The sequence below is a fragment of the Sturnira hondurensis genome, unplaced genomic scaffold (genome assembly GCF_014824575.4).
Source record: "Sturnira hondurensis isolate 20B ecotype Veracruz unplaced genomic scaffold, ASM1482457v3 Scaffold0015596, whole genome shotgun sequence".
NCBI classification, from domain to species: domain Eukaryota; kingdom Metazoa; phylum Chordata; class Mammalia; order Chiroptera; family Phyllostomidae; genus Sturnira; species Sturnira hondurensis.
In genome coordinates, this window is record NW_028088227.1 from 5,821,766 (window position 1) to 5,835,160 (window position 13,395).

Here is a 13,395-nt window from a genome sequence, read left to right on the forward strand (position 1 = left end):
AGTGCCTTTGTGTGACACCAGCCTAGAGATAAAAGTAAGGTCATAGTTTTCATACCAAGGCAGTCTCTCCAGCTCTGTCCCCACCTACAAGGCAAGCAACTCTGTTACCCCTCACATTCCACCAACATTTTTTGAGAGTTCACTTGGCCTTTGAGGGATCCAGAGTCTGTCCAGGGTTGTCCTTGGAAGACACTTACTTCCCTACCTCGAGAAGGAGAAGGTAAAGAAGGGGCAATAGGTGGAGGGGCCAAGGGGGAGAAAGAGGAAGAAATGAAATAATGCTGAATGCAGGCTAGAGAAGTTTTCGATGGTCATATGTGATAAAATAATAGTGGTAACATATAGATAGTATTCTATTTGTGTACTCACAGTATGCATGGGACAGTTGCAGAAGTGATAGAAAGCACTAATTGATTTTGTGTTATGGGCATTGTGGGTAAAGAAAGACATGAGTTTAAAGTCATTATAAATATCTCTTACTTTCAGTCCTGTCACTGTCTTTCTGTAGTTCTGTATGTAGCCTCATTTATAGAAAGTACTTAAAATTCACACTTGACGTTTGTATCAATGTGAGGTCAGGGCCAAGTAGCCCTCTTGCCTACTCGTTCTCTCTTCTCCTGTGATAAACACTGAAGTCCTTCACCATGTCTCCTTGTTCCATTCATAGGTTTCACTGTAGGGAAATTTAACCACTATAAGAGATCCTTGATCTTCACATAGTAGCAGGAACAGAAAGAAAGCTCCAGCCCGTCAGAGCCATACATTCCAAAAAACTGCTGCTCTGCCTCCCTTAGTTATTCCCTTTGTGGGCCGAGTGGGGGAGTCACTGCAGTCAGCTACATTTCAGTGTCTTAATAACAGGTGGATGTAGGGACTGTCCTCAGTCTGATTAGAGAGGAACTAGAATCAGAAGAATTTCTGTAGCTTATAGCCTTCAAACAAGTGCCTCGTTCCTGATATATACATTAAAAAAAAAAAAAACTTGAAACACTGGTCAAGAGTCACCCTTTTTTCTAATTTTGAAAGTGTCTCCTTGAACTTGGGCACCTTTCTGGGCCTAAGTATCTGTGTCTGTAATATGAAAAACTTTGTTAATATATTGATTTTATATTCATTGACCTTGGTAAATTCACCTACGACTTCCAAAAGTTTGTACCCTTTTGGCCTTTTCATGTACATAATTATGTTGTCTGTGAATTATTACAGTTGCATTTCTTCTTTTCCAATCCTATCTTATTTTTTTTTTTTGTGCCACACTATTACCCCAAACCTTCAGTAAAATATTGTGGGTTTAGATATTTTTGTAATTTATAGATCTCAGTGCGAAGATTTATATATTATACCATTAATCATATTGTTTGTTTTATATTTCTTATAGATACTATTATTAGATTATTTTAATTCTCTTCTGTTACCCCTTTGCTAAGACTTTATTTTAAATCACAAATAATATAGAATTTTATCAAATGGGTTGTCTGCACATTTTGAGTCAACTGTAATTTTTGTCTCTTTTATTCTCCTTTAGAGATATTGGTGTCAAAATTACACTTTCCTTAAAAAAATGAGTAAGAAATTATTCCTGCTTTCTATTGTTTTCTGTTGAATGAATATGTAAGACTGGCATTATTTATTTTATAAGTATTTGGAGAAATTCACTGATACAGTAATCTGAGCCCAGGAATACCTTTGACGAAAGGTTTAAAAATTGCACATTTTATTTTTACTAAACATGATTATTTAAATTTCCTATTACAGGAGGAGTTAGTTTTAGTAGTTTGTAGTCCAGGGATTTGTTGTTTTTATTTAGTTTTCTGATTTTTTGACATAAAACTATGCGTCTCTTCTTAATGTTTTTAATGTGCAAGAGTCTGCATTACTGTTTCTTCCCCATTTCTCCTATTGCTAGTTGGAAATGATTGCTAGTTTTCTTGATTAGTTTTGCAAAAGGTTTCTCAATTTAATATTATCTTCTGAAACACAGCTTTCAACTTTATAGACTTTCTTTGTTGTCTGCTTTATTTATCCTCTTATCTTTGTATTTCTTTTTTGTGCTTACTTCTGGCATAGCTCACTATTCTTTTTCTAACTTATTGAAAAGAATAATCGCATCATTGATTTTTAGCCTCTTTAAGATTATAGTAATATATGCATTTGAGGCTATAAATTTATCCCTTAGCTATGCTTATGTCTAGTTATTTTCTTCTGGCCTAATTTCTAGCCCACTCATCCTGTCTCCATCTGTGTACAGTTTACTTGAAACTGATCTATTGAGTTCATTTTTTAAAAGAATTTCTAGTCAGATGTTTAAACATTGATTTCAGTTTGCTAGTAAAAATCATTATCAGGTCATTACTTTAAATATATATTAATTATAGATATTTTAAAAATTCAAGTCCAAGACTCCAGCATTTGGGTCAATTTTGTTTCTGTTTTGTGATTCCCCAACAGAGGGCAAAACCCAACCCCATCCCCCAAGTTTGCTGGGTTTTGAGACTGATGATGCAGTAGTAGTCACAGGGGATATGAACAGGTTTATTACTCGCATAAGGGCACTTTCTGGGGAGAGTAGAGCAAGACCCAAGCCAGTCTACAGTGGCTTCAAGGTAAAAGAAGAATAAGTGGTTTGGGTTATCATGTTAGGGGATGAGGCTGGGGTCAAGATTTCCATGTAGGGGGCTGGGGTTTGAATGGTTTGAATTGTCCTTTGAATGGCATCCCCAAAGGGTGGGAAGATAAATTAGCTTGCCCATTTGTGGAGCAAAACGAACGGGTTAGTAGGGAGAGTGGGATTCCAAAGCTGTCAGCAGTTAAACATTCAAAACAGAGTACAACTGTTCATTACAGTTCATGCCTGATGACTGCAATGCACTATATTTCATTTAATAGAATTTGAACTTATTTTAATAAGCTATTTGAAGGCCCATGAGGCTTTCAAGGTGGAGGCAGACTTTCTTATGGTGTCTGCTTTTATTATTTGAGTTTTATCTTAATTATTTTTATATGCTAGGTAATCTTTGATCTAAAGCCAAACATTTGTATGGAAGAATATAGAGGGTGTGTTTCTTCGTCTACTTGGGCTGCTATAGCAAATTACCACAGACTGGGTGGTTTATAAGAAACATAACTTTATTTTTCACAGTTCTGTAGTCTGGAGAGTCCAAGATCAAGACTCCAGAGTGGGTGTGCTCTGGTGAGAGCCGTCTTCCTGCTTCACAGCCACTGCCTTCCTTGCTGCATCCCTGCAGAGTAGCAGGGTGGAATGATTTCTGTTGTGTCCCTCATATAAGAACATCGATCCTGTTCGTAGGAGCTCTGCCTCACCCTCTGGTACCATCATATTAGGCATTAGGATTTCACCATATACATTTTAGGGGGACACACACATTAAGACCATTGCCATCTAGGTAATGTTTTCTTCCTCCAGAGAGAATGTACCATGTCCTCTGAAGGGCAGCGCAGGGGCAGACCTCAGTCCATCGAGGAAGGATTAAAGTAACTGGAGGCTGCGTTGTAGTCTTACTAAGGCATAACCTGCCTCTCCTTTACCCCAGTCCTAAGGAACAGTAGTCTTCCAGGGGTGCAAACACAGGAACAGTTGTGTTATTTAGATTCCCACCTCATTTGTGAGGCATTTACTCCCATTTTTCTTTGTCCAACCTCAGAAGATAGCTGTCAACTTTGTGTTTTTTTTTTTATCTTTCCCATTTGCTTTTTGATTGTCACTATATGTAACTTAATAGACCAAGATCTTGGGAGAAAACTGGTGGTAAAGTGCAGCCTTTGAATTTGCCTTCTCCGTGGGAACTTAGCCTTATGTCTGTGCTTCCTTGACTGCCTCAGACTTCTTTCAGTTTTTGCCTCCCTCGCCTTATGAGGTTGCTGCAAACTTTAAAGAATTGTCTTCATCTCACCAGCTACCTTTTATCTGGCATCTCAGTTTCTGTTTCAACACTAAGCATGAGCAAATCCCAGGGAGGAAAAGTGAAATACAGAAAGTTAGGCTCTCCTCAATGAGTATCTTTTTCTTGGATCTAGAATCAGTTTCAACTTCTTTGATCACTGCCCCATGCTTTTAAACAAATTATTTGTATTTTGCATTTTCTAGTTCTCAGCAAGAAATTGTGTTGTATTGGCTACTCCATGGCTCGAAATGGAAATTCCTAAGAGACACTTTAATAAGTTTTGGGGGTGTTTTTTGTTTTGTTAATATTTTTAGGCACAGATCTCTTTATTTAGTTGAAATATGGAGCTTCCATACTTCAAATAAATAAAATAAATCAATAAAAACACATCTGAATTAATCATCTCTATGCTCTGTCCACTTTCTGCAATTCCTCCCACAAAACACAACCTCACGACTTTCCAGAGCACATTTGATGCCTGTTTGAGAATCTCTGATTGATGTCTAAGTTGCCATTAATATAAATCATGCAAAAATTATGTCAAAATTTCTGAATAAAGAATACCTTGAATGGATGAAATGATCAATCAGTGATGATGGTTTTAGTCCTTCAACATTTCTGGATTGCTGAAATTATTACAGTATATTGTTTTCCATCTGTTTTTATTTTTTTCTTGTATCTATATGCCATTCTCCCCCACCCTGTTTTGTATTTGCTGTTCACAGAGGTTGATGCGGTAAAGTGAATGGAAGTTTTCTCAGCCTGTGACACTATGCTGTGGTCCTCAAGAAGTCCTCAATGAGGATAGTTTTAGTGCTAATAAAATATTAGTAAAATACGAACAGGAAAAAATAATTGGATTTTAAAAATTGCCTTCACAAGTGAAATGTTGAGGATCCCTCCACCCCCACAGTGCTCATAACATTTAGTAAAGGCTAGGTTCATTTGCACAAGGGTTTACTGATTAAGAGAATTTAACAGGTAAAATACAATGCTTTGTAATATGTAATACTGGCTACTATAGGAAGCATCACCAGTAGTACTGAATTTTAGAAAATTTAGTAAATTTTCATCCTCTTCAATATCTAGCTAACCCATCCCTTCTGAGGGTGAGCAAAGGGCTTCAGGGCAGGACTCACTGTGACAGTACGCTGAACTGACCAGAGGACACCTGTGGTACCTCATCCCCATGCCTTTTGGAGAGATGGAATGCAAATTATGGCAACTCAGCACCAAAGTGATGTGGTCAGGGCCGGGTAGAGTGGATGTAAATTGGGGGCAAAATATGCACTGCAGCGAAGAAAAAAAAGCTATTTTTTTTAGCAGTGATAATGTTTTTTTAATTGTTTTTCAAGTACAGTTGTCTCCATTTTCCTCATTCCCTCCTCCCTAAAAGCTACTCTCTAAAATGAGATGCAAAATTAATACAGCGGTTTTCAGAGGTTCTAGATTCATTTTATGCCTTCCGTTGCTTTACTGCTAAGTCAGCCTGCCTCCTCTTCTCCCCATCTTTACCAAACCCAAGCTAGAGCCCGGTACAGACTCTTTTTCTGGCAACTGCAGTGTCCTCCCAACAGGTGTCTCATCTGCCTGGTCGTCCTTCAGTCCCTCTGCAGAGAACAGCCAGAGTGAACTGCTGAAAATGCAAATTAGATTATGCAATTTTTTTCTCCCTGAGCCCATTCAGAGACATCCTATTGTTCTCAGGTCAAGGTTCCACATTTTACTTTTATTTTTTGTATTTTTAAAAATTTTTGCTTAGTTCATATATTGATCTCTTTTTTATTGAATTAATTGGGGTGACATTGGTTAATAAAATTATGTAGGGTTCAGGTATATAATTCTATAACACATCATCTGTATATTGTATTGTGTGTTCACCACCCCAAGTCAAGTGTCCTTCCATCACCATTTATCTCCCCTTTATTCTTTTCTAACTGCACCCATGCTCTCTCCCACTGATAATCACCATACTGTTGACTGTGTCTTTTTATTTTTTTGCTTAGTCCCTTCACCTTTATCATCCAACCACCAAAATCTCCTCCCCTTTGATAGCTGTCAGACTGTTCTCTATTTATGAGTCTGTTTCTATTTTGTTAGTTTATTTTGCTCATTAGATTCCACAAATAAGTGAGATCATATGGTATTTGCCTTCCTCCAATTGGCTTATTTCACTTGCCCAACGCTTTCCAGGTTCATTCATACTGTTTCAGGGGTAAGATTTCCTTCTTTTTAGGGCCAAGTAGTATTCCATTGCATAAATGTACCACAACTTTTTATCCACTCATCTACTGATGGGTACTTGTGCTGCTTCCAAATCTTGCCTACTATAAGCAATGCTGCAGTGAACATAGGGGTTCATGTATCCTTTTGAATTAGTGTTTCAGGTTTCTTTGGATATATAGGATTAGCCAAAAAGTCCTTTGTGTTTTTTTCCATAAAATAAGAGACACATTGTTCATTTTCATCAATACCTTTATTAATTTGGATATTTGAGTATGTTGGCTATCTCCTATGTGGTAGAACATGGATTGTTCTCAATATCTCAATTTGATTGCTATCAACTTCAACTGGTCTACCCAACTGCGGGGCATTGGCCAGCAAGAAATCTCCAGCACAAAACTTTTCAAACCACTTTTGACATGTTCGATCACTCACAGCACCTTCTCCATACATTGCACAGATCTCTTCTTGAATTTCAGTTGCATATTTACCTTTCTGGAAGTAATAAAGCATACTATGCTGAAAATGTTGCCTATTTTCTGTCATCTTCAATATTAAAATGGCTACACAAAAACTTACCAATTTTGATAAGTTTTTTAAAAATGCACATAGATATGACAGCTGTCACAATACAGTCTAACAAAATTGCTTTGAATGAAGTTAAAGACAACCAAGTGCTACTAGAGCCATCTTACAGGAAAAAAATGGACTTTTTGGCCAACCCAATATTTCCAAAAGTCGTATTGCTGGAAAGGACCTACATTTTAAAGCAGATGGCAAGGCTCCATGATCTGGCTCCCTCTTCAACCTCCAGGGTCACCTACCTGTCCTCTCCCACTTCCAACCAGACATCATCCACACCTGCCATCTTTTATTTTTTGTGCTCTGCCCCCTCCACGCTAGGTCTGTGCTTATGTTGTCCCTTTCCTGATAAGCTCCTCTGTCTACCTTTCCTCTCATTTCCAATCATTGTGCAGATTTCAGCTTGAATAGCTCACCCCTAAGTTGGATCAGGTCCCTGTGTTTTTCACTCTCATGAAACCCTATTTACTTTTGATATGCACACATCTAGCCCTACACTCAACATCTGTTATTTCTCCTGCTAGATTAGCAGTTCCTTTAGGAAAGGGACCATGTCTAATTCCTAACTGCACTCCCATATGTGGCTGAGTGTCTAGCATATAGCAGGTATTCAGTAAACAGATGTTGCCTAAAAAATGAGTGAAATAATAAATACAGTCAGGGGAATTACCAACTTTTTGACTCCTGAAGTAATATGTTTTAAAAGAAAGGCTACCTGACTCTATACAGGTACATCTTGGGTCAATAAAGAGGCGTTGTGCTTATTTGATTCCCTAATTTAATACCAGGGAGGGATTTTACATCTGAGAAGGACTAATGTGGATAACTCCTATTTCCACCCAGTAGAAAAGCCTTCCTGGTGTGTGCAGATTCCCGAGAAGCTGAACTAACTCTGTCAGGATGCTCCTGAAGCAGAGCCCTAACTCCGCTGTCATTTCTCCCCTGCCCCCTGCCCCACAAGCTTGCAGTTATCCTTCTCTCTCTTCTGCTTGGACACAGAGGAGCTGAGAGAGGGAGCTGCTTCTGCCTGGCCAAGTAAAGTACACAGTTGAGGCCATCACAGGGGTGAGTCAGACAAGGGAATCTTGACCGTCTACGTCATCCTCTTGACATAGTCCTGAGAGCAGCACCCCGTGCAGGGTAAGATGCTGTACCTGTTAGGCTTGAAGGTAAGGGGAAAATGCTAATATTCAGAATCACTAATGTGGTCATCAGTAAGGCAGACTGTCTTGGTTTCTGCCTTAAGTAAATTGTTTTTCTCCATTAATCCCTCCACTTGCACAGAGGACTCATTCGGCAGCAATATTTACTGAGTGGCTACCGTGTGCTGACAGTTGCCGGCAATGTAACCATGACAATATCCGATAATCTTCCTGTTCTCCTGGAGCACACATTCTGTCCGGGAAGACTGAGAAAGAGTGAGATAAATGTATGATATGTAAGATGGAACTACGTCTGCAGAGCAAAATAAAGCAGTGTGGGGGAGAGCGAGGGATGGGGTGTGTGATGTGTGGTTAGAAAAGACTTGTGTCTTAAGCTGACTGCTTAGCAGGGACCTGAAGGGAGTGGAAGAACATTCCAGATTGTGGGAACAGAAGGGGCAGAGACCCTCAAGGCAGCAGTGTGCTTGGCATGTTTGCTAAAGAACCAAGAGACCAGTGTGACTGAAGCTGAGAGAAAGGAGAAACATTTCCGAGATGCGATTGAGGGCTGGTGTAAAGATTTTGCATTTTACTCAGATATTTCAATCCACTGAAGGCGTTGAACAAAGCTGTGGCATAATCCAGCTTCTATTTTGAAAGAATCCCTCTGCAGCTACATGGCAAATATACATAGGGTGACAAAAGTAGGAGGAAGAGTAGACAAAACATTGTCCCAATAGTCCAGCAAGGGATTAGTACTATGAGTAGGACACGGGCAGGGCAGGTGGGAAGCAGTGGGTGAGTTTGGGTGACGTATGCAGCGCTGGGCCAATATACTGGATGTTAGGGTATGAGACAGAGAGGAGTCTGGGATGACTCTAACTTTGGACACGCTGTGGTCATGAAACCACTTGGAACTCTTTAAAAAAGTAGCTTCCACTCAGACTGTTTCTTGATTTACTCCGGTGGCAGGTATTTGTTGTGTGACCTTGAAAAACCTACACAAGTGCTCGGGGACTAAATAAATACAATAGAGCTTTGTAAACTCTAAAGCTTTGTATACTCCAGAGTCTTGACTCAAACAATTAACTGAAAAGAAGATTTAAAAAAAAAAGAGCTGCATCAGAAACTACATTGACGGAACTAAGATCTCCATTTTTTTAAAAGAAACAGTCTCATCTTTTTCTCAACGTTACCCTCCCCAATCCAGTTAATACACTTGAACTAGAACTGAATTATTGAAATTTCTCAAATAATTGAGCCATAACAAATCTGTAAATCATAATATTTTGTGAAAAACTATTTTGTCCCAGGTCAAGCACATGTCAAATTTATGGTATTTTTCTCTCTCCTTTCAGAAGTACACACACACACACACATACACACACACGCATACCAATACCCTCCTAAATTCTCTAATTCCCAAACACTAATGTATTTTAAAAATTTTCCTATAGCATATAATAAAGCATCACGAAAGAAGTTCAAGGGCTACCCTTAGGCCCTTAGCAATTATTTAAATAGTTCTTTATAAGCTCTTTATGACCTTATTTAATGCTTTTAACAACCTAATGAAGAAGCCACTATTTTAACTCTGTTTTACAGATGGGAAAACTGAGTTTTCAACAAGTTTAATAATATTTTTTCCAAAATTTTACACATAAAAAGAAGCAGAATTCATGCACAAGCGCAAATATCCTGGACTTCAGGGACCATGCTGTTAAGTACCATGCACACTGCCCCCAAACTCTTGTTCAAGATGTACATATAGACCGGCATCCAATCCTTTATGTAAGTGTTTACTATAGTGACTGGCCCCAAAGTAATTCATTGAAAATGTTAGCTGCTTCTGTTGCTGCTATCGACAGGGGTTAAGTTCCATGTCCCTCAAATCACATCTCAGAGAAAAACCATACTTTACTGCACACACCCCTGGGAGTACCATGCATTGTTACAAAGAATTCCTCTACACCCTAGCAGAGCAGATCATTCAAGTGCCTTTTGGTACTGTTATTGGGCATAAGCTAAGCTCAGTGGGTAGCTTCATGAATCTTCATTGGCACAATCTGCATGGTTCATATCTGTTCAAATCACTAAATGCCATGAACTGTCAAGGTTACTGGGGAATGAGGGGATTCTGAGGTTCTTAAATATTTTCATGCCAAAGGTCTACTGAAGTTCTTGAGTAAACTATGAACAAGATGTAAGTGCTTCCAGGTTGCGTTTCAATTTGTACAACATAGTCAAAATGAAAAGTGCAGGGCCATCTTACAAAATCAATGTTTCTTTTTTATATGTAAAACTGTTAATAGTCATGAAAATTTGATTTGCTCGTGTCTGGATTAAAACTTACCTCACCATGACTTACCCCTCAGATTTATCCAGTAGGTGAGTTGCTTATACTTATAAAGAAATATCCAGAAAAGAGGACAATTAACCTTCTTGCTCATACCTAAAGAGAAGAGGAAAGATACCAACACTTAACATATTTTCCATGCTAGCTATTGTAGTAATTTTTACATATTATCTCACTTAACCTTCTTAACAAGTAAGAGCTTTAATCATCAATATCATAGTTTTTCATATTAGGAAACTGAAGCTCAAGGAGACCGAAAGTAGCCTGACCAAAGTCAGCAGCTGATGGGTGAGTGACAGAGCCAGACTTCAGGGACCTAAGGTTTGCGCTGCAACGCTGTTTCGTGTGTGCTCCTTCCTCCCCAACTTCCTCTCTATCCTCCCTGTGTGTGTATATACACACATACACACTTGCATGCACATATGGTTACATATAATGTCCATCAGAAATAATGCCCATTTTTATTACAAAATCGTAAGCATGTAATTCTGTCACATAACAATATTACACTCAAGCACACCATATGACATTGTAGGTGAAATGTCCAAATTAAAACTATAAATTATTACACCCATATTATTACCCTAATAACCATACTCAAGCAGGGCTTACTTCTGCCAGACCCTGTATATTAGCCTTGTACATTTATTACCAGTTTACCATCACCACAATGAAACCGTAAGTTGTATATTAGCTTTTGTAGTCTATTCTGCAAAGTTGAGAAAGAGTAGGGTTGTATAATAAAAAGATTTGGAGGAAGTTGGGGTCTGGGTTCTAATTGTGGTTTTGCCAGATCAGATGTTTGAGAGTTACATTCAATGTTACTGCTGCAGGCAGGACGGAAGGAAACAGGTGGTAATTTGTATAAGAGCTCCCCCTTACTGGTGAGTGGTTAGTTCGAAGACCCCCAGTAAATGTCTGAAATGACAGATAGTACCGAACTCTACATCTACTAGCTTTTTCCTATACACACATACCTCTGATAAAGTTTAATTTATGAATTAGGAATAATAAGAAATTAACAATAACCAATAATAAAAGAGCAAGTATAACATTATGTTGTAATAAAAGTTATGTGAATGTGGTTTCTCTCTCTCTCAAGATATCTTAAGGTAGTATACTCATCCTGTTTCTTGTGGTGATGTGAGATGATAAAAGCCTATGATGAGATGAAATGAGCTGATTGATGTAGGCATTGTGACTGAATGCCTGTGATGGGATAGTTGAAGCTGTTTTTCGCCAAAGCTTTTGGAAGAACATTGTAATTGGAAGCGTGGTCTCTTCCTTTTTTAACTCACCAAAGTGTTGCTGCAGAGGGTATAATGCTTCTGGGATCACACAGGTGCCTTTAATGATGCATTCCATCTAAGGACTGTATTCCATAATTTTTGTAAAATGAGGGTTACTTGAATGCAATAATTGTGATACAGCAACAGTCAATCTGGCTACTAAGTGACTGCTGGGCGGGAGCATGTACAGCGTGGAGATTCTGGACAAAGTGGGGATTGCATTGGTGAGGGGACACAGTGGGACAGTGTGAGATTTCATCATAATTCTCAGAACGGGCCACAGTTTAAAAAACTATGAAATGTTTCTTTCCATTTAACATAAATTTTCCATTCACTGTTTATTATAGAACTGACTGACCATGGGTAACTGAAACTGAAAAGCAAACATTGCTGGTAAATGAAACTACCATATTAAATATTAGTTGTACTGTTTTATCCCCTATGTGGGGAGTGACGGTTCTCTGTATGAATATGTCTGTTTTCCCCTGTAGTTTGTGTTTTCTGTGACTCTTTAAAGATGTGTCTATTTTAGTCTAATTCAGAAACTTTCCTGTGTGCTATAATGTTACATTTTTAAGGTCAAACCCCTTCACTGCAAAGATGAAAAATTGGTCTCATTAAAATGAAATGGTTTGTTTAAGAGCAAGAAGTTTTTAATTGCACAGGAAAAAACTCTTCGATGCTTATGTTAGCTGTGGGGACTTTTTTTTTTATCGCAAAGCCCCATATCCAGCCTAAAGCCATAATTTGAAATGGATGATATGTTAGGACATTGCTCTCCTGAAATAAAAACAAGTTTTCAGATTACCTTGACTCTAGAAAGGGGTAAAGTTCAACTTCACAAAGCACTGTGGACAGCCCGTGGCTCAGTGAATATGTACTTTCAATGTAAACCTCAAAACAATATTGGGTCCTGCGGACCAGATGGCTGGGACGTCTTTGGCAGTGTAATTGATTTACCCCTACGGCTATGAAAATGAAGAAAGCACTTTAATCCTCTGGCCCTCAGATTTTTCATCTCTTACGTCAGTCTTTGGGTCCTATCTCCTGCCTTCTATATTCTAAGGACCTTTCCTGATTTCAGAGTCTAGGAAAAGGGAAGACCCAAATAATGGTCTTGTTCTAGAATGCATTTGTGGTTGAGAATGAAATTTGGGGAGTACAAGAAGATGTCACTGTAATGGTTTTCTGATACCCTCATGGCTCAAGTGAACACAAATTGAACTTGGGGTAGAATTGATGGCTAAGCTGTACCAGACTATAAAGTGAATGAAATGAAGATTCCATCACTACTTATTTTACTCCTGTGGCTTTTGCCTGTGACTGACCCAGTCTCTTACAGGCAGGTTTAAATAGCACTTACTCACCTTGGCAATAATATACGTGGGAACCAAGAGAGAATAGCCTGCCTCAGAGAAAAATCTACATGATCAATTATCAATTGAGATGTTTATATGACTTAAGAGCTTCCTTTTTTTCCTTTTGCTACAGGTTCATTAGTGCCTGCTCATAAAAGCCAACAGTTGTGAGTGTCTGCAGGGCCAAGTGGAGGCAGGTGGTAGGTTATTCTTGAGCACTTATTCTGCTCCAATTTCCAAAGAGCATTCTCTGTCCCTTGAATCCCCTCTATTAAGTGTGGGCATGTGGATATGAATATTAGACATATACACAGTCTTTGATTTAAAGAACAAATATTTTCTTGATTCATTTGTAAAATGTAATATGAGCATCTTTAGGAAAAAACACAATGTTTTAATTGACCTTTAATATAAGATCTAAATACAATACAAACTATTTGCATCACAAACTCACATTCCAGAAATTTTCCTACCACCACTTCCAACAGATTGCTGCCCTCAGCTGCTCCTGTTCGATGTTTGGAGCTGCCACAGAGTGTGGGT

General features: G+C 38.5%; 1 protein-coding gene across 1 annotated transcript in view; it reads left to right on the forward strand.

Moving 5' to 3' along the window:
* LOC119000346 (catenin alpha-2-like) overlaps window positions 1-10,490 on the forward strand; it is an 895,408-nt gene extending 884,918 nt beyond the window's left edge. Inside the window, exons 10-13 of the mRNA XM_037065306.1 lie at window positions 2,742-2,752; window positions 5,153-5,158; window positions 9,726-9,853; window positions 10,426-10,490. Of these exons, the coding sequence (XP_036921201.1) occupies window positions 2,742-2,752; window positions 5,153-5,158; window positions 9,726-9,853; window positions 10,426-10,490 (210 nt within the window). The remainder of the gene's footprint in view (window positions 1-2,741; window positions 2,753-5,152; window positions 5,159-9,725; window positions 9,854-10,425) is intronic.
* The last annotated feature ends 2,905 nt before the right edge of the window (window positions 10,491-13,395 follow it).